The sequence below is a fragment of the Chelon labrosus genome, assembly GCF_963514085.1.
Source record: "Chelon labrosus genome assembly, chromosome: 4".
Taxonomy (NCBI): domain Eukaryota; kingdom Metazoa; phylum Chordata; class Actinopteri; order Mugiliformes; family Mugilidae; genus Chelon; species Chelon labrosus.
Window position 1 is genome coordinate 29,080,851 of NC_140340.1, and position 23,069 is coordinate 29,103,919.

A 23,069-nucleotide genomic window follows, 5' to 3' on the forward strand; every position below is an offset into this window, starting at 1 on the left:
TCTAGTCTGTAATGCTGACTCTGAACAGCGAGGCAGAAAGGCACTGACGCGATGGAGCTCTATATTTAGCAGAAAGCCATTTTTGCCGCTGAGTCAGCCACTCGAATTCAACATGTTCACTTTCTTTGTAAACACAAATAAGAGTCTGAGTGAGTCAGCAGATCACTGCTGGGTTAAAAGCCCTGCTTCAGTGTGAACTTCAGACATCAAGCCACAAGTATCTCCACCACTGAATGCCGACAACAAAGCGGAGAGACACGATGACGGCCTTTCACTGACATGCGTCCTGAACCCGGAGCCCAAAGTCCCAGGTTCTGACACATGCAGTTTGCACAGCGTGCTCTCTGCTCATTCCCCACTGCTGTTTCTTTTAAATGCCTTGATATTAAAATACCTTTCTGGATCCAAAAAACTCACGCCCCAAATCACGCTGAGCAATAATTTCTCAAGATAAGCAGCCTGTCAGGGATTGCTGCTGTCTCCAGCCTCACACTTCAAAATGCTGGTTCCTGGAAGCTGTGTCAACCTGGGATCTCCAGGATTACACACTAACACGCAGCCAACGCTGTCAAACGCACAGTGAAGCAGTGTCTGCGAGGTACAGAGGAATGCTGCGTTTCTCCAGCAGAGCTATTGCATTAGAAACATCAACAGGACCAGCTTCAAAGGGGTCTGCCTTCACATTGAATCAGTCCCCACTTCCATTAGATTAGATGGCCTTAACCAAAGTTACATTGCGTTAACGTTTCTTTATGGTTTCTCAAATCCCTCGCTCTGGTTCTGGTTCCCCCTGTGAAGCCACTTCAAACATCCCTCTGCCATGGCGTATCCCTTTGTGCTCTAAAACAGCAAATATGTGTCTTCGTAAAACGTTTCAGATGCAGCGCTCCCAGAGGCACGGGGAGCATCGCACAAGGACGCACAAGGAGGAAAAATCAATTTCTGAGGGTGAGGGAAGGGCATCTACTGTGCTGTCAGCAGGCAGGTCTGCAGGGGGGGAACGCTTTGACTGACTGATGAGTGATGGACAAAGACGATGAAGGCAGACAGATGCAGGGGAAAAAGCAAATAGTGTGAGAGAAATGCTGCAGCAGTAAATCTGTGCGGTAATAATAGGGAGAGATGGGAGGGGAGGGGGCTGCCAAGGTCTAGAAACATATGTTTCAGTTTGTAAATAAAACAGTAAATTGCTATGGATATTGCCTAAATATCTGTGGGCTTTGTACCACGCTTTGCGGAAGTTCCTCGGAAATCATTCTGGGACTGCCTTCTTAAAATGCCAGAGCGACTTCTTAATGTCAAAGAGGCCATCTGGTTCTCGACCAATTCAAGATGTTAGATTTTCATTTAGCTTTTTTCTTCTTCTTCTTCTTCTTCTTCTTCTTTTTCTTCCTCGTGATGCGTCTTTTTTTAGATCAAATGCTCAACATTTACATTATTAATACCACTGTTCATCTTTGGCAGTGGAAAAAACAAAAACAGAATCACCGGTCACTATTTATCAGTCGTTCAAAGCAACGTTCACTCAAGCACAGACAGGAGGATTTTCATTTTGTATCGCTCTGCTGCACTTCAGAGGGAGACATTACTTTGTACTTTGCTAATTTCATGTCACAGTTAAAAGTTTTTTGTGTCCTTTATTAGTTAGATATCAGTGGAGAGAGATAAGGAGTGGTGGAGCAAGAGGGACGACATACAGCCAGGGCAGCAGGCTAGAATCAAACCTGCACCACTGCACTGAGGGCTACAGGGTTAGTTTGACTGAGTTTTTACATGCAACATGATCAGTGGGTAAAATATGATGCGCTGCTATTAAAATCAATTCAATCCAATTAAATTTTATTTATATAGCGTCAATAACAATACAAATCTTCTCAAGACGCTTTACAAAGCCCGGCCTAAAACCCCCAGAGCAAGCCTGAAGGCGACGGTGGCAAGGAAAAACTCCCTTTTAACAGGAAGAAACCTTGAGCAGAACCCAGCTCATATGGAGGGACCCATCTGCCTAAGGCCAGCCGGGTACAGACAGAAGAAAGAAAGAAGAGAACAGCAAGATAAACATACATCTGTCATAGATACACATATCTGACTAAAGCGTACATGTGGAATCTTATGATACAAACCAATGATGTTACATGACAGTTTGAAAATGTAAGAGGAATCATAGGCAGGTTGGAGAACTGTTCATTCAGTCTGTCAAATCAGTCTGTAATGTAATCGGGTTGGTTAGGATTTAATACATCATTCATAATTGAATACTCGGAAATTTTCTCATGTGGCTCCTTGATGAGCACTTTAATAGATTTAATTGAAGTAAAAGTATATCATATATTTTTTCTTTAGAACAAAAATTTTAAAATACTTGCAGAAACATTTACTACACTGGTACTACGTTACACTGCTGATGCTTTAGCACAGGATTTCACCACTCATGGCTACTCATGGCTACTTCATATATTTACTATGTAATATCTTGATCTATAGTAAACAGTAACTTATGCTGTCAACTAACTGCAGTCGACTAAATACAATTTCTTGAAAATGCACTAGAGAGCAACTACAAAGCAGTTAAGTACATTAACTTGAGTAAATGTACTTTCTTGTGCCGGTGCTTTTGTGTTACCATATCATTATGCACATTTTTGTGAACTGATATTTAATTGCACATCAGCACAGGAAAACAAATACCATGCATGTCTGATATGCTTAAATATGATACTATTGTTTGAACAAGAGCGTTTGGATTGATCTCTTGTTGCTCTGTAGCCTCTAATTGAACAGGATGTTCAGGATACTCTTTTGAAAGAAGTGTAAACTATGTTTTCCAGTCTCGCCACACTCTGCCAGACTGCCAGTCAGGACGACTTCCTTCCTTGATTTGGGTAGAAAGGAGGCTCATAATTGAATAAAACGAGACCCCTCCCTCTCTTTACATACTCCACGCACACACACGCCAACACACACGTTTTACGGGCTGGTGTATAAACTTAATAGGACGCATTTGGTTCCAAAGCCCCCAGCTTGCTCAATGGAAAGTGAGCCGGATTGTTTTTCAGTCTCTTAATGTCGAAGTTTATAAGAGGCAGATAAAAAAAAAGAAAAGCACGTTTCCATGGCGATTTAACCACAACATCGCAATTACCTTGATGCTGTGAGACTCTGGGGGCTCACAAACAAACCAGTATAATGCAATTAAGATATAAGTACCACAAAAAATGTCCTTAAAGCACAGAGGAAGGATGCAGGAGAGCAACAAAGAAAGTGAAATAATGATAGTGGCTTTACGAAGATCAAAGTTACTGATAAGTCTGGTGAATACTCAAACGCGATGCAGGATTCACTTTCCTTACGGCTCAGTGTTGTTAGAAGTTTTTGTTTCCTTAAGATCTGTGGGATGGATTTAAGAAACAGCAGATACTGTTGCATAAACAAATCATTCACAGAGTTTTAGAACACCAAACTCTTATAGAGCTGTAATAATTCAGTCACGTTTTTCACATCAACTTCAAAGTCCTTCTATCAGGCGGCCGGCTTAACAAAATCATACACCAAAGACACTCCCCCACTTTTCCTTTGAGGGACAAAATAAAAATGTGGATGGATGGAATAATTGGCTGACTTCAAAGTGCAGGTTATTGGCCTGCATTCACTGTTGCATTTGCATTGCTGTGGGGTGTTTTCTCTTCATAAATGTGGCTCGGTTTTGGTGGGGAAAGTGGTCCTTTCCTCCCATGGTGAAAATCCCACTCTAATGCCCAACGTTGACCCCCCCTGACCCGGGCTTAGCAGGAAGAAGAAAGTGCAGCACCTTCAATCTGCCTCCATGACACTTTCTCATATTATAGTCACATGAAAAAAAAAAAAAAGATGCTGTTGCAATTCCTTTACAAAGCAGGAATCACGTTTTCATCAGAGGAACAGAAAGTGTGAAAGATGCCAACTAATTCTTTATTATAAAAAGAGGAAGCGTCAATGCCTGGTAGATGTCAAAATCATTTTATTCACATCACTCTCGGACGCACTCTCGTACAAGCACACATTCAGTCAAGGGACACATGTGGATAACCAACGCAGTAGAGCTTTGTTTCCAACACATTAGTGTACAGAGATAAACACCTAAAGGAAATACAGCTAAATAATGTCATTACGCATTAATATAAATGATCACAAAGAGGTTTGATGAGGACAACACAACATAAAATAAGCATGCATATTAGTGGTATCACTGCTAAATTAAAGCTTTTATCCATTTTAATTATTGTCACACTGATAAAAAAAAACATTACAAAAATCTTTCTCTAGATTAAAAATGCCCATTCAGGGAACCAGGACATGTGGTGCTTGTTTGAAATTGCACAAAAAAAAAAAAATTCCTTCATGTTGATTTTGGCATGGTGACCCTCTGTAAAGCCTTGACACACCTCTAAAGCACTGCTTTAGTGTTTATCAACTATAAAGCACTGTATTCATCCTCACGGTAATGTCTCCTGATTTACAGATTTCCTTCTTTGCTTATTTAAAATTGCAGTTCAGTTATAATTGGAAGAGTTGTGCCCTCCAGTGGATGCAGAACGGAACTGCAACTTACAGAAAAGCTGATGAGTTGCAGCTAAAACATGACTTCGTGAAACAGTGTGGATTCACAATCAAATAAGATGCAGGGAAAATGAAAATGTAAGAAAATAAAATCTATCAAGAATCGTATAAAATGGGGAGGGATTTGTCGACACATCCAGAGGAGGTGCAGAGGAGATACTGGCCAAGAAACCAAGGGTGTGACCTAGTGTGGTCATCCCCAATACAAAGTATTTTTTAACTGTCCTGTGATTCCTTCAGTAATCATTGAGAACCCAGCACAGAGTGCGTACTGAGCAGTTACTGCAGGATGTGGGAAGGTGCCCTCAGAAGTCACTGAGGATACTGATGTCGGCGAACTCTTTGCGGTAGCGGTGAGCGCACAGGGTGAGCAGGAAGGACCACTTCAGGCTCATGAAGCTCCACACACAGGACAGGTAGAGACTCCGAGGGTTGGTCAGGGCTGCAGCAGGGAGAGACACAGGTAAGCACTCGTATACAGGCATGGTATTGGCACACAGTTAACGGCATTACTAAGATCTCTGCAGCACATTATATTGTTAAAAGTAAGTGGACACTGTGCCCACATCTCACTCAAAAACCACATTACTTTAATGTTGGCTGACATAATTGAGAAAGAGCCAACTCAATAAATCTATAAGGCACTTTGACTCTTTCTTATTGCTGTGAGAGTAAACCTCAAGTTATCACATGTATCCTCAAAACAGAAAACGTCAATCAGAGATAGGGCTTTTCAGCAGCTCTGCAATAGTGACTACATAGGAGTGGTGTAACATGCCGTGAGGTGTTCACATGAACATGAGCTTTTCCAATTTTACATTTTGCTTAACAAGCAGATCAGGATGTGGTTGGAGTCTGCGCAGACCAGTGCAGACAGGGTTTTCCAAACTAATCGGAGAAAACCCCTTTTGTTCACTGGGGTATTGTCACATAACAACACGAAACCTATAGCCACCAGGGTTGAAGCACAACATTGTCTAGAGTTTTATGGTTTCATTGTCGTACAGTTCCATTCACGGAGGCTTCAGAGAAGCGCATGGTGAAAAAATGACACAAAAGTGTGTCGAGATAGTGGCCTATGATCTGACATTCCAACATTAATGGAGGAATTAATCCACTGTGACTGAGACGGAGAGGACAGAAGAATTTCTCAGGTGAAGCAGACAAATATAATCAAGCATACACTTTTTGTCAAATTCATTAGATACAGTTAGGTCATATACTTTTGTACGCTAACAGTTATCAAAGATTTTTACCAAAAAACATTCAAGTTATAGTTTCTCAGGAAGAGTAAAGTGCTGACTTAAATTACCAGACTAGAAGAAAAGTGTGGAAGGTTTGGAATGGGTCGTGAGTCTATGCATGCAAGATGATAATCGGTAAAACACATGATTATGCAGGGCTTCCAGCGGCCTTTGGTGCTTATTGATGATGATTTATTGATGATGTGACAAAAGTCAGAAGCAGCTGGATGAATTACAGAGTGTATAGGGATTTACTGTCTGCTTAGATTTAGTCAGATAAGATAAAGATTACTGAATGAGGATTGTGTCACAGTACAGATGGGCAATGACCCAAAATGTACAGTGAACATAACACAGGAGTTTATGAATGTAAAGTGGAATATTTGCTGAGTCAGTCGTCTGATCTTAGCCTGAACTTTCTTGCTTGCTAGCGGCAAACACAGAAAGACCAACGAACAAACAGCACCTGAGGATAGCTGCAGTAAAGACTGGGGAAAGCCTCACAAAGGAGGAAACCAGTTCTTTGATAAAGTCCATGTAGATACTGGTATGCCGTCCTCTCCAAGTCAGCTGTAGCACGTTTGCTAAACCTCTACCTAGCTAACGTTGCTCACATCACTCGCTCCGTTGTTTTTACTCTCTGTTGTTAGCGCTGTTCTCATGGTAACGCATGTTCATAAATCAGGGACCAGAGCTCTGGAGAAGGGGGTTGTGTTTGTTTGACAGTTGAGCTCAAATAAATATCAAACGGTCTTTCTCAGGAAGAGTTTACTCCACCTTTAATTGCAAATTTAGTGAACAATATCATCAGATCCGGCACGGATTCCTTTTTTTTTTACTGTACCTATTTACGATATTTCATACTTTGCTGCAAATACTGCGTGAAATCACTGTTGGCTCTCCACTAAATCAGTGAGTTACTTAAATGTCTATTGTCATTACAAACAGCAATTTGCGATGCAATGTTCTGCTGAGAAATCTGGTTTTATATTCATTCATGTAGATGTTATACGCGTACTGCCCACCTAAACATTGTTGCTGACCAGACTCCCTCACTTGATATCACTTCGGTCTGAAAGTGCAGGCCTACTTATGGTTCCTAGAATTTCAAAAAGTAGAATGGGAGGTAGAGCTTTCAGCTATCAGGCTCCTCTCCTGTGGAACCAGCTCCTAGTTTGGGTTCGGGAGGCAGACACCCTCTCTATTTTTAAGGTCAGGCTTAAGACTTTCCTTTTTGATCAGGCTTATAGTTAGGGCTGGACTAAACCATCCCTTAATTATGCTGCTATAGGCCTAGGCTGCTGGGGGACGATGCACCAAACACATGTCCTTCTTCTTTCTTCTCTCGCCTCCTCCACTTTCTTTTCTCTGGCACAGAGCTCTTGCTCTCTAATTTCCTATCTACTACTAGTCATGCAATTCTGTGCTATTACTATATAGAATGTTTACTGCTGTGTGTGTGTGGGAGTTTTTCCTTGCCACCGTCGCCGTCAGGCTTGCTCTGGGGGTTTCAGGCCGGGTTTTTGTAAAGCGTCTTGAGACGATTTGTATTGTTATTGATGCTATATAAATAAAATTGAATTGAAAATGGAATTGAATATCACTGACACTACCTAATGGCAGCAGTCATCCCCAGCTGGACAACGAGGCCTTCCACACCACAAAGACTTTTTAGGAACAACTCAACACATGAAACGTAGTTCAAGCTGTTGACTCAGATTCCAAACTCCACATACCCTAAACTGATCAAGTATCTGTGGAATGCACTGGAACAAACAGAGGCCCCTCCTCTCAACCCATAGGACCCAAAGACTCCCCTACCAATCCTGTCCTGGTGCCAGACAGGGTTGGACACCCAAAAAAGGCCTGTGTCCATTTCCAATAACAGACCCAAACTTTGTTGGAGGCAAAAGGTAGAAATAAATAATATTAGGCCGGTGGTTTTAATGTTGTGGCTGCTGAGTGTACATACCACAATATAAAAATATGCTTAGTGACGACAGAAGGGGATGTGGAACAACTTACACTCATGGTTGCTGATGGCAATGGACAAGAAGCTGAAGAAGGCCACGACTGCAAGCAAAGAGAAGAAAAGCCCCATGAAGAAGAAGAACTTGAGGCCCTTGAGCCAGGTCCGCCAGTAGTCCTGCAGGTACATGATGTGAGTGATCAGGCACCAGAGAGCCAGCACACCTGAGGGAGGACACGCGGCCTGTGACGTTAGCTTTCAGAGGACATCTGTATTATTGTTTTTTTTTTTTTTTAAACTTCAATCTAGTGATTTTTCATGAACCTATGAACTAAGATACATTTTTTAAAATCACCATCCAAAAATGTGTTTTTCATTTGATTGCAAGTAAGTGGTTGGAAGTTCTGAACTTCCAAGTATTGCATTTAAGCTGTTGAATCCTTTCATAGCAACAACACAATAAGCAGGCTTTGGTGTCATGAAAACAACAGTGTAAACGATCAGGACGCAACCAGCCAACTTTCTCCTTTATTGTTACATATTCCATTAACTGAACTCAGGATATCTGGTGATTCCAAATCAAGTACAAGATCTCTATTTTCTACAAATCTACAAGTTCTCTAACTAAACTAATGTAACTGAATATAAGTGTGATGTTGACTAACAAGCAGTATTTACTGTTGGTTGTCTCTCATATCCTTGATGCCACACAGATTCCTTGAGTTCCCGAAATAGAAAGAAAAAAGTTTCATATATCTCTGAAATTAGTGATAGTCTGGAAATATGAAAAACAACCCCAAAACAGGTGTTTAGAAAAACATTAACAAGTACAACTGATCATATGCACTCAGTATTGGCCATATCATTAGGTACACTAGTGAAAACAAATGCATTCCAATGTAATAGTCCTGCATTAAATCTTAGCTTCATGAAGGTTATGGTATTCAGCATTTGTTTCAAATGACTGAGAGAGCTGTTGATTTTGGAGGCTGTGGTTTGTAGTAATGTTGGACCGTATTTTGTTGTACTGACACATGCATCTATCATTGTGACAACCCCATTTTAGTCAGTGGGCTAGGCTGAATAACAGAAACATTTTGGTGTTTAATTCAGTCCATTGTAACAGCACCACAAACTACATCCTCCATAATGATCATCTAGTTGAATAACCACCTTTCTGATGCTGTTTCACCATAAACTGAACATCAGAACAGCCATGAAGCTAACATTTAGAGCAGAATGCTTTTGTTTTCATTAGTGTATATGAACGGTGAGTGTATATACAAACTAAATTTAGCTGGTTGTGAACTTCTGCTCATGTGAGTGGTGAATGTGCATTTTTAGTCCATGACACAGCATGTTCCCAACTGCTGAGTCAATAGGTCACACTTCTTTCTTCATTGTCACTTTAACAGAAGGAAGTGACAGCAGTTTCTATGTGTTTCTATGGGAGACAGGCGTGTGTTTGCTATACAAGATTTTGCTCTTTCCAGAACATGTATTTTTGGCTTTTGGAGGAGGAAAATGCAGCTTTTAGTTTTCAAAAGGAAAACTGTATTAGTAGCAGTTTATCAGGAATTATCACCGACATTAGTTGTATGAAAAATAATTGAGGCAAACGTTGAATTTCTGACTGAAAATAAAAAGAGATCACACCCATTTGATTTCTTTTGCAACATATACGATTATCAGCTACTACAACTGGTTCTAGGACATCCTGTGAATACCATGAGTGCAGAGGTCACAAATAGAAACCTGTACAACTTAACAGTGTCTCAAAGGTCAGATGCATGGAAGTAAAACTTATCGCATCTGTTTGCATAACTGTGCATAAATCGTTGTTTCTGGCAGACTTAACAGGATCCAACGTTGTTATTTATAAACCTACAAGCAACAAAGGCAAAATCCTTGTATTGTTCGTATTTATGTTCAGACTGAATGAGTCTGAACTCAAAGCAATACAATGGGAAAGGAACATCTATTGATCTACAACAATAAGACAATCACCTTTTTTCACTATGTCGCATTTCCCTTCATTTATTATTTTATTTTACTTATTTATTTAATTTTCCTGCCGCGTGTTCCTGTGGTTTGTTTTAATTTCTGTACAGGTTTATATTTGTAGGAGCTAATTCATGCATAGTTGCATGAAAAGGTAAGGGTAAGGAACACACAAAACATGAAACACCACAGCATATTATTTCTTTTTGTACTTTTCGTGTTATTTTTTTATACTTTTATTTCTTTTTTCTTTGAAAGATGCTATGTGACTGCAATTTCCCTTTCTTTTAAAAATGTTTTTTTCGGAGAAAACACTGTGGGTAAGAACATGCAAAATGCAAAATATTAAAATAAACTTTTACATGCATCTGTCTTATAGTTCCCAGTTATGGAAACGTGAGTTTTTAAATATTATTTCCTATATTATTTCTAAACTGACTTGATTGATCAGCTGACTTGTGTGTCCTTCAAATAGAAGTTTATAGCAGTGACCTCTGTCTACACAAAGGATCATTTTAAGTCTGTGGGTTTTGTAACTAGGAGGAGTCCACTGGTATAAAGACAGACACACAAGCTGTGGTTAAATCCATGTCATGCTCTGAGTGCATTGCTGAGGACACACTGTCTACTTTACCTGACAGTCCTCCCATGGCTGCAGTCCACGGCTGTTTGAACACGATGTTCCACACCAGGAAAGAAGAGAAGCCCATTATCATCCCAAACGACGCGTAGCCGATACTAATGTACGTTTTGTTGACAGCCATTATAACTAAAATAAATAAAGGCGGCGCGGGGTCAAAGCAAGAGACTGAACTGGAGCCGGAGCTGGAGCTGGAGGAGAGCCGAGTGTTGTGAGAGCTGCTAATTTCAAAACAACTGCATCCGGTCGGTCTGCAGACACCGCGAGGACTCGGCGTGGCTAAACGTGTGCGTTCCGCTGACTAATGTTTTCTGTCACACAAGGGTGAGACATGACAAAGCGTTTCTAACTGTGTTTTTCTTCTGCTATCCAGCTGCAAAACATAACGCTTCACTTTACGTCATACGATACCAACCAAAGAAACCAGCTCGGTCCCAGCGGCGAGGCTCCGAGCTGCCGCAGCGCCCCCTGCAGGAAGACAGGACACCAACAGCTGTCCCACCGAGCTCAACACTGCAGGGAAATAACAGGCACAACAAATGTCTGTGAAGGTTCTCAGTCATCCAGCTCATGGTGTGTCCAAAAACGTTAAGGAGAGGCAACCGGACTTGTAGAGTTTTTTGTAGACATGGCAAAAACAGAGCGTAGTTTATAAGATAAAATAATAATAATAAGATAATCTTTTAAATCCATCCACTTTTTATCTGTGGCTCTGAGGTGGAAAGAGTGGGCACCTTCAGATACCTGGGAGTGACCATCTCACAGTACCTGTCGTGGACTCACCACCTGAACATCATCGTGAGGAAGGCCAGACAGCGTCTCTACCTCCTCAGACGCCTCAGAGACTTTAAGCTCCCTCTCAAGGTGCTCAGGAACTTTTACACCTGCACCATCGAGAGCATCTTGTGTGGGAGCATCACTACCTGGATGGGAAACTGCGCCAGGCAGGACTTCCTGGCCCTCAAAAGGGTGGTCCGTTCAGCGGAGCGGACCATCAGAACCCCCCTCCCCAACCTGCAGGACATTTACACCAAACGTTGCAGGTTAAGGGCCAAGAAGATCCTGAAACAGCCCGGTCGCCCCGGACACTCTCTCTTCTCCCTACTGCCATCAGGTCGGCGTTTCCGATGCCTGAGGACAAAGACTGAGAGGCTGAAGAAGAGTTTCTACCCACATGCCATCCGCCTGCTCAACTCTGAGCCTTAACCGTTCTTAAATACCACTGCACCACTGCACTTTACTCACATAGCTGCTCGATACTGTAAATATGTGTATATATACAAACTACCCCCCCTCTAAGTTTACACTTGAGTTTTACAGTCTATATTTTATTCTGTATTACAGTCTATATTTTATTCTATTATTCTCGGTGTACATTTACACTTATATTGTTTACCTTGTGTGTTAAGGGATTTGCAATTACTACTGTTTTACTGTAGTACTTATTTTTTTTTACTACTGGCTGCAGCAAGAATACATTTCACTGTGCATTGTACTACGTATAACTGTGCATGTGACAAATAAAACCTATCTATCTATCTATCTATCTATCTATCTAAATCACAGTGGGCAGTAGCATACAGTTTAAAGGACAGTGCACACAAGAGAGAGAAAATAAACATTACATAAATACAAAAAAAAAAGCCAATTAAGTACAGTTTATGTATGTGGTCTACTGGGAGCAGGGTTGGTTGTACAACCTCATAGTAACAGGAAGGAAGGACCTGTGGTAACGCTCCTTCACACAGTGCGGGTGAAGCAGTTGGCTGCTGAAGGAGCTGCCTAGACAGTGCTGTTAGAGCACCATGGAGGGGCTGGCACTGCTTTTCCATCAGGCATGACAGCTTCGCAATCATCCTCCGATCACCCGCGCAGGATCAAAAGGGCAGTCCAGAACAGAGCCAGCCTTCTTCACCAGTCTGTTTGGTCTGTTCTTGTCTGTTGCTGAGATGCTGCTGCTCCAGCAGACTACTCCGTAGAAGTGTCATAAAAGTTCACAGTAGTGCTCCCTGCAAAAAACTTAGACCCTAGTGTGGTCAGTCCAATCCAGTGTTTTGTTCAGGTGAACACCCAGGTACTTCTAAGAGTCAGGGACTACATATACAAATGAGGAGTTGTCTTCTTTACAGGTTATTATGCTATTATGTTACTGGTCCGGTTAGCTTGGAATCAAATTGGGCTATATGTGGTCCCTGAACTACAATAAGTTTGACATCCCTGCTTTACAGGGTCATTAGGAGGCTGGAGCTTATCCCGGCTGTCATTGGGCAAGAGGTGGGTCTTAGAAATGTGGTAGGAAGCACAAAAGCACCCAGAAGAAACCTACTCAGGCAGAGAAAGACCCTAGTCAGCTGGCAGATCCAAACCTAGAACCCTTCTTGCTGTACCACAGTGGTGCACTACTGTGCCAACCACTGCACCAGTGGTGGGGAGTTTCACACCGATATCTTGTTGTACTGCTTTTGTGCCATCACAATAAAGGAATTCAGTTCAATTAAACTCAAAAGCCAAGAGACGGGATGTATTAGGTGAAGGACACAGGTGCCCATGACTCACTGATGTGCTTGAATAGTGAAGACTGCAAAGAGCTGAACACCTTTGTTAGACATGATACAATGTCAGCAGAAAAATCAGCAGAAGCAGTATGATGCTCTGGCAGTACTCTGCTGGGAAACCTTGGGTGCAGCCATTCATGTGGATGAAACATACCACCTACCTTAACACTGTTGCAGATTACACACACACCACTTCATAGCAACAGCATACCCTGAAGGTAGCGTCCTGAAAAACTGATCCATGGAGGCCTAACCTTGGTGCCTGATAACATATGACACATTCAGATGCCTTGTCTACTCTTGAAAGAGTCAGAGCTGTTTTGCCAGTTCAAGGTGGACCCACACGATATTAGACATGTTAGACAGAGCTTCATTAAAGGGACTATGATAAGTTACAACAAATTAAAACACTGACTAAAGATCCAGAGCAGATGATAGTTCACCAACCCAATGATCCAACCTCGCTTTATAGCCCGAGCCCAGAACGTACTCTTAATATCATATAATATCAATGATAGAGGTGAAATGTTAAAGACAGCCCAGGTCTCCAGCACTGCATACAGACCAGGATTAAGACCAGAAACCAGATTACATTTCACATTAACACAGACGGAATGGGGCATCTGAATAGCTTTGCTATTAATGACAGTTTAATTGCAGTTACACAATTCTGTGGCTTTGTGTTGCCAGTGGTGCCCAAGTCCCACCCACTAATATGAAGGGGGTGGAGCTTATTACCTATACTGCTGCCAGTCACCAGGGGGAGCTCTACTTGCTTTGGTTTCACTTTTGAAGAGCTATTCCATCGTCCATCTTTATTTACAGTCTATGGTTTGGATGTTTTCTACAGGACACAGCAGTTGGTTCAAAGTAAACCACAACAGCACAGCAGCTCCTGGTAGCACTAGGGCTGCAGCTATCGATTCTTTTTGTAATCGATTAATCTAGCACTTTATCGATCGATTAATCGATTAATCGGATATTTTTTTTACGTTTTTAAACAACCAAAACAAATGATGCATAACGAAAATTATGTGGCTGTAAAATGATCAAGCATTTGCCTTTTATTTCTCAAAAAAACAGAGAACTCCAACTCCAACATTTGGCTCCAAAACTAAGCCCATGTATTGCAATTTACCCATTAAAAGTGCCAGTGCCAACAATTACATAACAATACAGTTAAGCAAACTTACTGTAAAACAAAAAGCAATTTAATTTATTAATATGCACAACAAGTTTCATGTTGTAATCTAGCCCTGACACCAAAGTAAATATCCGTTTTATGTAGATTTCTACACCTGCAGCATTTACCATTAGGCTACTAACAAATAATACATAATTTCTGGGGTGAGCCTATTTGCTATGGTAACCTAGCAACCTGTGTGTTTTTTTGTGAACGCGTGCTGTGCGTGAGGAAGAGTGAGAGAGATGAGGGTGCAGAGAATTTAGTAACGTCAATGATTCTGATAAGCTCAGGCCGGTCGCGTTCGCCTCGCGGCCGCTCAATTTGTGATCCGCTGCGTAAATCCTTCGGCCGGCCCGGTCGTCCCGATTGCCATCATATCTAGTCAAACCGCATCATGACATCGCTACATACAGTATGCGATTAAAATCAGCGAACATTAATGTATAGGTTTAGGTTACGTTACCTTGTTTCAGCGACGCTTGGTGAAACAGAATGTGGATGTTTTCTGTTCAGATGCTGGATCATTGATCTTGTCCTGCTGTGGTACGCCAGGTCTACTTTGCAGTATCTGCACTTTGTTCTCTTCCTTTTTTAGAATGTAATGATCCCAAACTTTAGACATTTTTTGCCGTTTATGGGCATCTTTACTCTCCGCCATCGCGCCAACTAAATTCAAAATGTATCACGCGCTAGTGGTGTGCTTGCATAGGTGCTTCCAAAACAACGGTCCGTGTGGAACAATCAGATCCCTGCGCGTATAGTGCGCGTCATAGGAATTTAACGAGGCTTCGAGGCAGAGTTTTTGCCTCGAGCAATTTTTGTAATCGAGTTAATCGAGTAACTCGACGAATCGTTTCAGCCCTAGGTAGCACATTGCAAATATGGTTTGCAATGTGTGGTTTTGGCCCAGATATCAAAGGTTTAAACCAGTTCTAAATGTAAGACTGCAGGTAAAATAGCGTTAGAACAACAGACTCTGTGTGGTTAGAGACAAGATTTTTAATTTTTGAACATTCAAACATTTTTCTTTTTCAGAAAATTTTCAGAAAGCAGCAGCACAGCTTCAATAGCTTTGATAGTTTATAGAACATTTCATAATCGTGCCAACCTTTGAAGAAGTTAACAACACATAAGAATAAACACACAAAAACTGAAAAAAGGCACTAGTGTTAAAGGAAATTTAGAGGAGCTGAATGTTTCTGCTTATCTAAAAACAAAGCTGAACACCTGCTCACCTGAAACACATGTGGCTATAGTCAGTTAACAATTTGAGGAATTGTTCCTGCAGGTGAGAACTGGGTACTTATCAAATGTGCACAATCCACAGATATTCCTAATAAAAACCTAAACTCCTGGTGCCTTTGTTTTGATCTGAACGGGGTTTGAGTGAATGAGAGATTAATCCAGAGATGAATGCAGTGGAAACATCAACTGAACACTGCTTATATTTGTTCATTCACTTGACTTTATCCATACAGTTTTAGTATTTTTTTTATGAAACTTTTTCTGAAAGTAAACTGAATAACTACAATATGACTGATGGATTAATCAGTATATCAAACTACACATCATAAGAAAAGTAAACTTACAGAGTAGTAAGATGAGAAACATGCATCAAAAAATAAAGACAAAAAGACAAATAACAAAAAAAATTAAAATAAAAAAAAAAAACAGAAACTTCTTCTTAGTGAAACTAATAAAAAAAATCACATTCTTAAAGTCAGTAGTGTTGTGGGGATAAGAAAATATAACTTCAAGTCATTTGCAGCCAGAGGGCAACCATATGTAGTGTGAGAAGGTTTTCCACTAGTCTGAGTCAGTCTCTGTGCCACACTGTGAGAGCATGCGTTTTCATAGCAGCTTATTAAGAATGGACAGTGAGAAGACTTTGCAAGAAGTAACTGAAAAAGAACTCATCCAACTTCTCCTTCATGCTCTTGATGATGGCCGTGTCACGGTAAATGCGTTGAACAAGAATGTCTTCTCTGGAGTACACCAACAGATCACACCACGGCGTTCCGGTCACCATCATCTCTCCTTGGATGTGCCAATAGCACAGGTGGTGCCTCTTTAGCTGTAAAGCTCCATTCCTGCTCAACAGGAAATTGGAATCGGCGAAGCTCGGCAACATGACACATTTAACGTACACCAGTCCAAAGTGGTCCTGCTCTTTGGGGTCATACACCAACCCGTGAGGTGTTGCCCCCAGCCACGGAGCATTTGGATGGACAACCAAACCACAGGGATACCAGTTCACACACAAATGGCGGCAGTATTCCCGAAGAGCTTCAGTCTTCAGTTCCTCCTCTATCTGTGCCATCTTGGACTGGGGGGGTCCTTTCAGAAGCTTATATATCAGGTCATGTGCATGTTTACGTCCTGGTTGAAGTTTGCAGATATCTTTGAAGCGGTAAGTCAAACGCAGCTTCCGCAGCTCCTCTACAGATTCCTTGCATTTACGTGTTGAGAGCTCCAGATGATGTGCTGCCTCCCAGGTGATCTGCATGCCATTTACATGTTCCTGATCCTCAGCACTGAGGGTAGAAAGGTCCACTGGCTCTAGGTTGTTAATAGCAAGCGGGAGCTGCGGCTGAGGGGGAGCATCATCACAAATATTATAATCCTGACTTGATGGCAGGGGGAAATGATAGGAGAGAGGGCAACCTTTAGGGACTTTACCAAGAGCACAGTCTACCAATTCCACATCCGTTGTGAGGTCCATTGTGGTGATGAGAGGCTTCTTGTCATCAGGAAGGTCCATAAAGGCTTCCTTGAGACTTTCAAAAAATGGCTGGCAGTCAGGTGGGGGAGGCATGAAAGGTTTGTAGGGCATGATCCTGTAACAGAAACATGTTGCACGTCACTATTTTTATCTGTGTAAGAAAACAGGTAGGACTATGTCAGAAAAACACATTCAGAGTCTCACTTTTCTTACCTAGGAAACTTTAGCATGGTTTTCTGCAGGGACGGCTTTTCCTTCTGTTTGTAGCACAATTTCCGTCCAAGGAAAGAACAAATGCATATTATACATGTGTTTAACAGTTTTAACAACAACCGAGACTTGCAATGTGAACAATGCATCCTGCAGTTGCAGTTCTTAGGGGCTCGGTTTCAAAAGACATTCCAGGAATCAATCTTGAACCAAGCTTTGATTAACCTCTGATTGATTGTCTTCCAGGGAAATCCAGTGATTACCAAACTAGTAAACAATAATCAGTACCACTCTGGGATTGTGTGTGCTGAGAGAGGAAAAAAAATAATCGAAATGTGTGGATTGTAGATTAAAGGAAATCTGGAATTTAAGTTGTTTACACTAAAATTGCTTGTTTGTTGTTCTTATAGATACTACTGAGAAGCTTAAATAAAACCTTGAGATGAACCTGTACAAGCTGAGCAGGAAAGTACAGTCCCCCAAACGCAACAGAGCAGCAAAAAGCTGACACAGGGCTTCTGGTTAAATGGTTACATGGTCATCAAAGGGAAACCTTACCTTCCACCGTCTCACAAAAGCCAGTGTCTGAGATTTGCAAAGCAACATCTGGATAAGCCAGAGTCTAAGTCTAATCATCAGTCTTTTTTTGAGGAATAAATAACGTTAAACCGGATTTGGCAACAATCACTTAAAAGTTTGGGGACAAAAGAGCTGCGGTGATGAATGAAAGTACTCTTTGCCAACTCTTAATCACAGGCAAGGATGTCCCGATTGGTACTGCGGCCGATCCAGGCATTTCTAAAATGATCATATCAGATAGGTATCGGGCTTCAGCAGTTATTTATTTTAGGTCTGCCATGAACAAAACCCCATCCTTGTAGCATCAAAACATTTTCTTCCTGTTCGTTGGCTAGCGTCAAAGCTGCCAAAAATGCAAGCAGCAGCAAGATCATGTGACTAAACATGTCTGCTGAGTGGAAGTGGAAAATCAGAAAGTCAGTCAGACAGCAATTTGTAAATGATGCAATGTGGATGTTTATGGCGTTGGATGACCATTTCTTTAGAGCTCTGTTGGAGCATCTGGAGCTAAGGTACAAGCTACCCTTTCCTCACTGCATTAGCTCTGACAGCCCTACTTATTGGACTTGGAATGCAGCTGCACAAGTGATCCGGGAGACTACGAAAAAGATTCTTGACTGACTGCAAGAAGGGTTAGTATCTGCCTAATATAATGATATATTTTAAAATTTGAAGAATGGTTGAGATCCATATCTGAGCAGGTTAGGAATGGGACCTCTAATTAATGTTAATTTAACAACAGAACTCTACTTTTAACTACAAAAAGATTCTGCTCGAGCAGACATGATATTTAACTAAGACAAAGGATGTAGTGGCACTTAATGACTGACAAACACAAATGTATTCTTTCAATTATGTTTGTTATTAGGGGAATACATTGTTTTGTGTGTTTGTGAGTTGGATGTTCACAAAAGCAAAAACAGTCAAATTAATTCATCAAATCAAACTTACGTTTATCTTTGAAGATGCAGGATGTGTGTGAAGTTCCTGGTTCTCAGGTGCTGCTGCATCGCCCCCAAATGCTTGTGAGCAATCTGAGTCCGCTTCTAACTCTAAGCAACTCTCCTCTTGATCACTGTTCACTTCCTCATCTGAGATGGTGGCTGAAGAGTCAGGGCTGTAATCCACTACATTAATCTGGAATAAATCAGCGATGCAAGGCTGGCTTGGGTCTTCTTCGTCTGATTCACTTTTCACACAGTCTGGTTTAATAAATGTGACAGCCTCTCTGGGTAATTCTTGTTGTTCTGTTCCCCAGCTTATGTCTGTTTCAATTTCCTCTTCTTTAGGTCTTTTAGTCGGCGGCTCTGATATTTCAAATTCCAATTTGGAGTTTGGCTCACATGGCTTCTCTGTGGGGGCTCCGGTGTATGGACAGACGTCTATCAAAAGAAAAACATTATTAACTAACTACACATCTAGTTCCTTATTTTGGGTATAAAATGTCTGTAGACATAGTACGTGCATATTAAACTGTAATTCTTTCTAGGTACCAGAAAATAAGGTTGGAACTCTGATCATCTTGCAAAATTACACACTATGTTGGATTTATGTGTTGTATGAGCAGTATCAGTCTGCCAGTAGTGTTTTATTGTGAACTAGCTGTCTTTTATTGTACAGTAAGCAATTTACTACTGTTATGCATTTCGTAACATCTTTAAAAAAAAAAGTACCTGATCACCACTGTTGTACAATAAGAGCAATGAAGTCAAACATACAAAATTTTCATCTGAATACAGTATGTTTTACTTTTACTTTACCATATGTTTGATCATACCAACGTATTTTATTTCCTTTAGGTTTAATAAATACTTCACACTCAACTGTAGCATTAAACTACCCCTGGTAAGAGATGAAAAGAAACAAACCTATTCGGGTTAATTTTATCTCGGGGTTGATCACCATGTGCAGCATGTTCCTCAGGCGGTTGTTTTCATCACGGTACTCCTCGACTATACTTCTAACTTCTCCAAATATCTCCTCGGCCACGGCGTTGAGCCGTTCAGTTAAAATGTCCCTTACACTCTGGAGTCTGAGGCTCGACATTTTTACAATATTATAAACTACGATAAAAAGGTTCTTGCAGAGAGCTACAAGAAAGACAACGCGCGAACCCTTGAAACACAACAAAAACAGAGCCGGGGAAAACGACTTCCGGAATTCTTCTTCGTTGAATTTTGGTGTTTGGCATTGACAGTTGTTACATTAGCACCCTCTTCAGGACAGTGGGCAGATATCAATAACTATCAATCACTCCTTTACAGTAATATGATACAGTCTATGGTACATGCACATAGTATAATTTGATATGTTATATATATATATTAGTAGCTGAGCTGCCCCTCTGGAGAGAGTTCCCTAAGTATTTTAAAACCTTCAGCCAGAATGGATTGACCAGGGGGCATTCCCACATGAGATGAAGAAAGGTGCCCACATCTTTTTTTACATTTCCAATATGAATTGCTATCTGTTCATCCAATTTTAAAAAGCCTATTTGGTGACCAGTAGTACCGGTGCAGAACTTTATATTGAATAAACTTCCCTCTTGTTTCTCTAATGTGTTGACAATTGTTAGCTAAGATCTGTGACCATGTATCTTTGTCAATCTGACAATCAAGGTCTCTCTCCCAAACCATTCTCAGACTGTCACAGGTATCACTGGTTAGATAAGGTGAGTTTTTGTAAAATGTAGATGCCTTGTGATTAAGAGGTTTTTGCAGATAGTCAACAATTGGGTTACCTACTCTGCCTGACTGAAATTTTTTGACAACACAGTTTCTGATCTGTAGGTACTTCCAAAAGTCTCCTCTCTCTTGCAGGCTGTACTTTTGAACTAATTTACTGAATGACATAAATGTGCCATCTTTGTAGAGATCATTTATTGTGTGTATTCCCTGATCCAGCCAGCGTTTCCAGAAAACCTTCTGTTTCCCGATTTGTACTTCCGGATTGAACTTAAATCTGTGTTTCCTGCCTGCCCAGAGAAAGTCCCTGATGATATTATCATATTGTTTATAGATAAAGCCCGGCGTACTGAGTGGTATCATCATAGATAGATAATTAAATTGCGGTGCTACGACCATTTTAATGACATTTATTTTACCCCACAAGCTGAGATATAACTTCCCCCATTTGTTCAAATTTATTTTAAGTTTTTGAAGGAGTGGATCAAAATTCAGCGTGATCATCTCGCTTAAGTCTGAGCTTAGTTTAATACCCAGGTATATCATGCCCTTTGGAACCCATCTAAAATTATACTGTCTTATTATATGTGGATGTCAATGTTTGGATATTGGCATCGCTTCAGATTTAGTCCAGTTAACTCGGTAACCAGATAGCTTGGAGTAATTATCTATTAAGTTCATTAATGAAGGTAAGGAATTCATGAGATCACTAGTAAGACAGAGAATATCATCTGTATAAAGCAATAATTTGTGCTCACTCCCACCACCAGTCACTCCTTTAATGTTGGGTTCTCCTCTTATGGCCACTGCTAACGGCTCCAGGGCAACTGTAAATAAGAGCCTTGAGAAGGGACATCCCTGCCGTGTTCCTCTAGAGAGATCAAAAAACCGTTAATCATGAGAGCAGCTTTGGGATTGCTATACAATATGTTTATCCATTTAGTAAAACCGTGACCCAAACCAAATCTTGACAGGGTTGACCGTAAAAAGCCCCACTCGACCCTGTCAAAGGCCTTTTCAGCATCCAATGAGATAGCGGTCACTGGCACTGGGTTGGAAAAATTTGACCAAATTAAATGTATGAGCCTTCTTATATTATCAGAAGAAGATCTCGCTTTTATAAAGCCTACTCGATCTGTATGTATAATATTTGGTAAAACTGCTTCAAGCCTCCGAGCTACTACCTTGGCCAGTATTTTATTATCAACATTGATAAGGCTAATTGGTCTGAAATTAGCAGGATCAGTATGATCTCTCCCCTTCTTAGGGATCTACGAAATAAGAGCCTCGTTAAAATATGGTGGAAGGTAGCCAATCTCAAAAGCCTCTCGAATAACATCTGTCAACATTGGAGTTATTATATCTATGTATTCTTTATAGTATTCGACCGGGAACCTGTCACTTCCAGGTGATTTCCCTGTTTGCATAGCTCGAATAGCATTTTTCACCTCTTCCTGAGACACAGGATCATCAAGAAGAGCAGCCTGCTCAGGAGATATAGTTGGAAGCTTTACATTTGTGAAAAATTCCTGCAATAATGAAACATTTTGAGTGCCAGATGATCTATACAGATTCTCATAAAATTCATGGAAAACACTGTTAATTGCCTGAGAGGACGTCACCAGAGAACCCCCTGCTCTAATTGCCAAAATTGTGTGGGCACAACTCTGCTCTTTTAATTGTCTGACCAATAATCTGCCAGTTTTCTCCCCTGACTCATAAAATGATGTTTTAAGTCTAAACAGAGCATATTCTGCTTTTTCATTGAGCTGAAATGTACATTTGCAGATATCTTTGAATAAGTTTTCAGAGTAATGGTCTGCCAATTCTTTTTCCATTCTTCTTATTTCTGTTTCTAATTTTGTAATATTAGCTAAGTGTTCTTTCTTCCTTTCTCCTAGAGGTCTCTGCTATATGATTTTGCCTCTAATGGAGGCTTTAAAAGCCTCCCAAACCAAGTATTTGTGCTGCCCATATTAGCCCATTTAGCAAATCATCGCCGGCCACCTATGGTAAAATACAGCCTACTTTAAATGCACCGAGAAGTCCTGACAATGAATAACGTCAGTAATCCAAATTAACTCTGCAGGATATCAATACCAGGGTGATAGAGTGGTGCTTATAGAAAGATGTTTTTTTTAAACTGGAAGTGGAAGTTTTTGCGGTCGACAGAAGCTTTTCACCAACGCAGTGTGCATTTTACCGTTATGTTGTTCTTGTCCTTTTCGCTGGCGAATTGAAAATAATGTGCGTACCATTCAAAAGCTGTCCTCTCTGCCATCTTGCCGGCGGTTCGAAAACACTCACACACGCACACACATACAGGTAACATAGGTCAGCAGGGCACAGACGCATCATCACAGCGCTGCCCCTCCGCACAGATAATTCTACCATTAGCGTCACTAAATTCCTTCAATATTTTAAGGTTCAACCATTATATTTTAAATTAAGACAATAATTAATCACCACTGTGGCTCTGCTGATACAACAGCACGCGCTGTGCAGTCAATGCTTGAAATTTGAACATGTCATGTCTGTTGTCCTGAAATGTGTTAATTACATCAGGTCCCGAGGATTACAGCACCGCCAGTTCCAGCCTTTTTTGGAAGAAAACGAAACATCATATGGTGATGTACTGTATTTTACAGGTGCGCTGGCTCAGCAGAGGAAACGTGTTGAAGAC

The 23,069-nt window shown here is 41.0% G+C and overlaps 2 protein-coding genes across 3 annotated transcripts; both read right to left on the minus strand.

Annotated features, from left to right (window-relative positions):
• Positions 1-3,706: 3,706 nt before the first annotated feature.
• On the minus strand, positions 3,707-10,987 carry LOC311487298 (heme transporter hrg1-A-like). The gene is made up of 3 exons (XM_084543520.1): positions 10,445-10,987; positions 7,866-8,033; positions 3,707-5,038 (listed from the first exon to the last, which is right to left on the minus strand). The coding sequence occupies exons 1-3, from the start codon at positions 10,572-10,574 to the stop codon at positions 4,902-4,904; spliced, it is 435 nt and encodes a 144-aa protein (XP_084399646.1). The 5' UTR covers positions 10,575-10,987; the 3' UTR covers positions 3,707-4,901.
• A 4,074-nt stretch (positions 10,988-15,061) lies between these two features.
• LOC311487281 (uncharacterized protein) lies at positions 15,062-20,964 on the minus strand. 2 transcript variants are annotated; one of them, XM_084543499.1, is made up of 5 exons: positions 19,571-20,964; positions 18,654-19,084; positions 17,127-17,170; positions 16,871-17,028; positions 15,062-16,781 (listed from the first exon to the last, which is right to left on the minus strand). In XM_084543499.1, the coding sequence occupies exons 1-5, from the start codon at positions 19,746-19,748 to the stop codon at positions 16,759-16,761; spliced, it is 834 nt and encodes a 277-aa protein (XP_084399625.1). In that variant the 5' UTR covers positions 19,749-20,964; the 3' UTR covers positions 15,062-16,758. The 2 variants fall into 2 exon arrangements, with proteins under 2 accessions (XP_084399625.1, XP_084399624.1); XM_084543498.1 differs by having other exon boundaries at positions 15,062-17,028.
• Between the last annotated feature and the right edge of the window lie 2,105 nt (positions 20,965-23,069).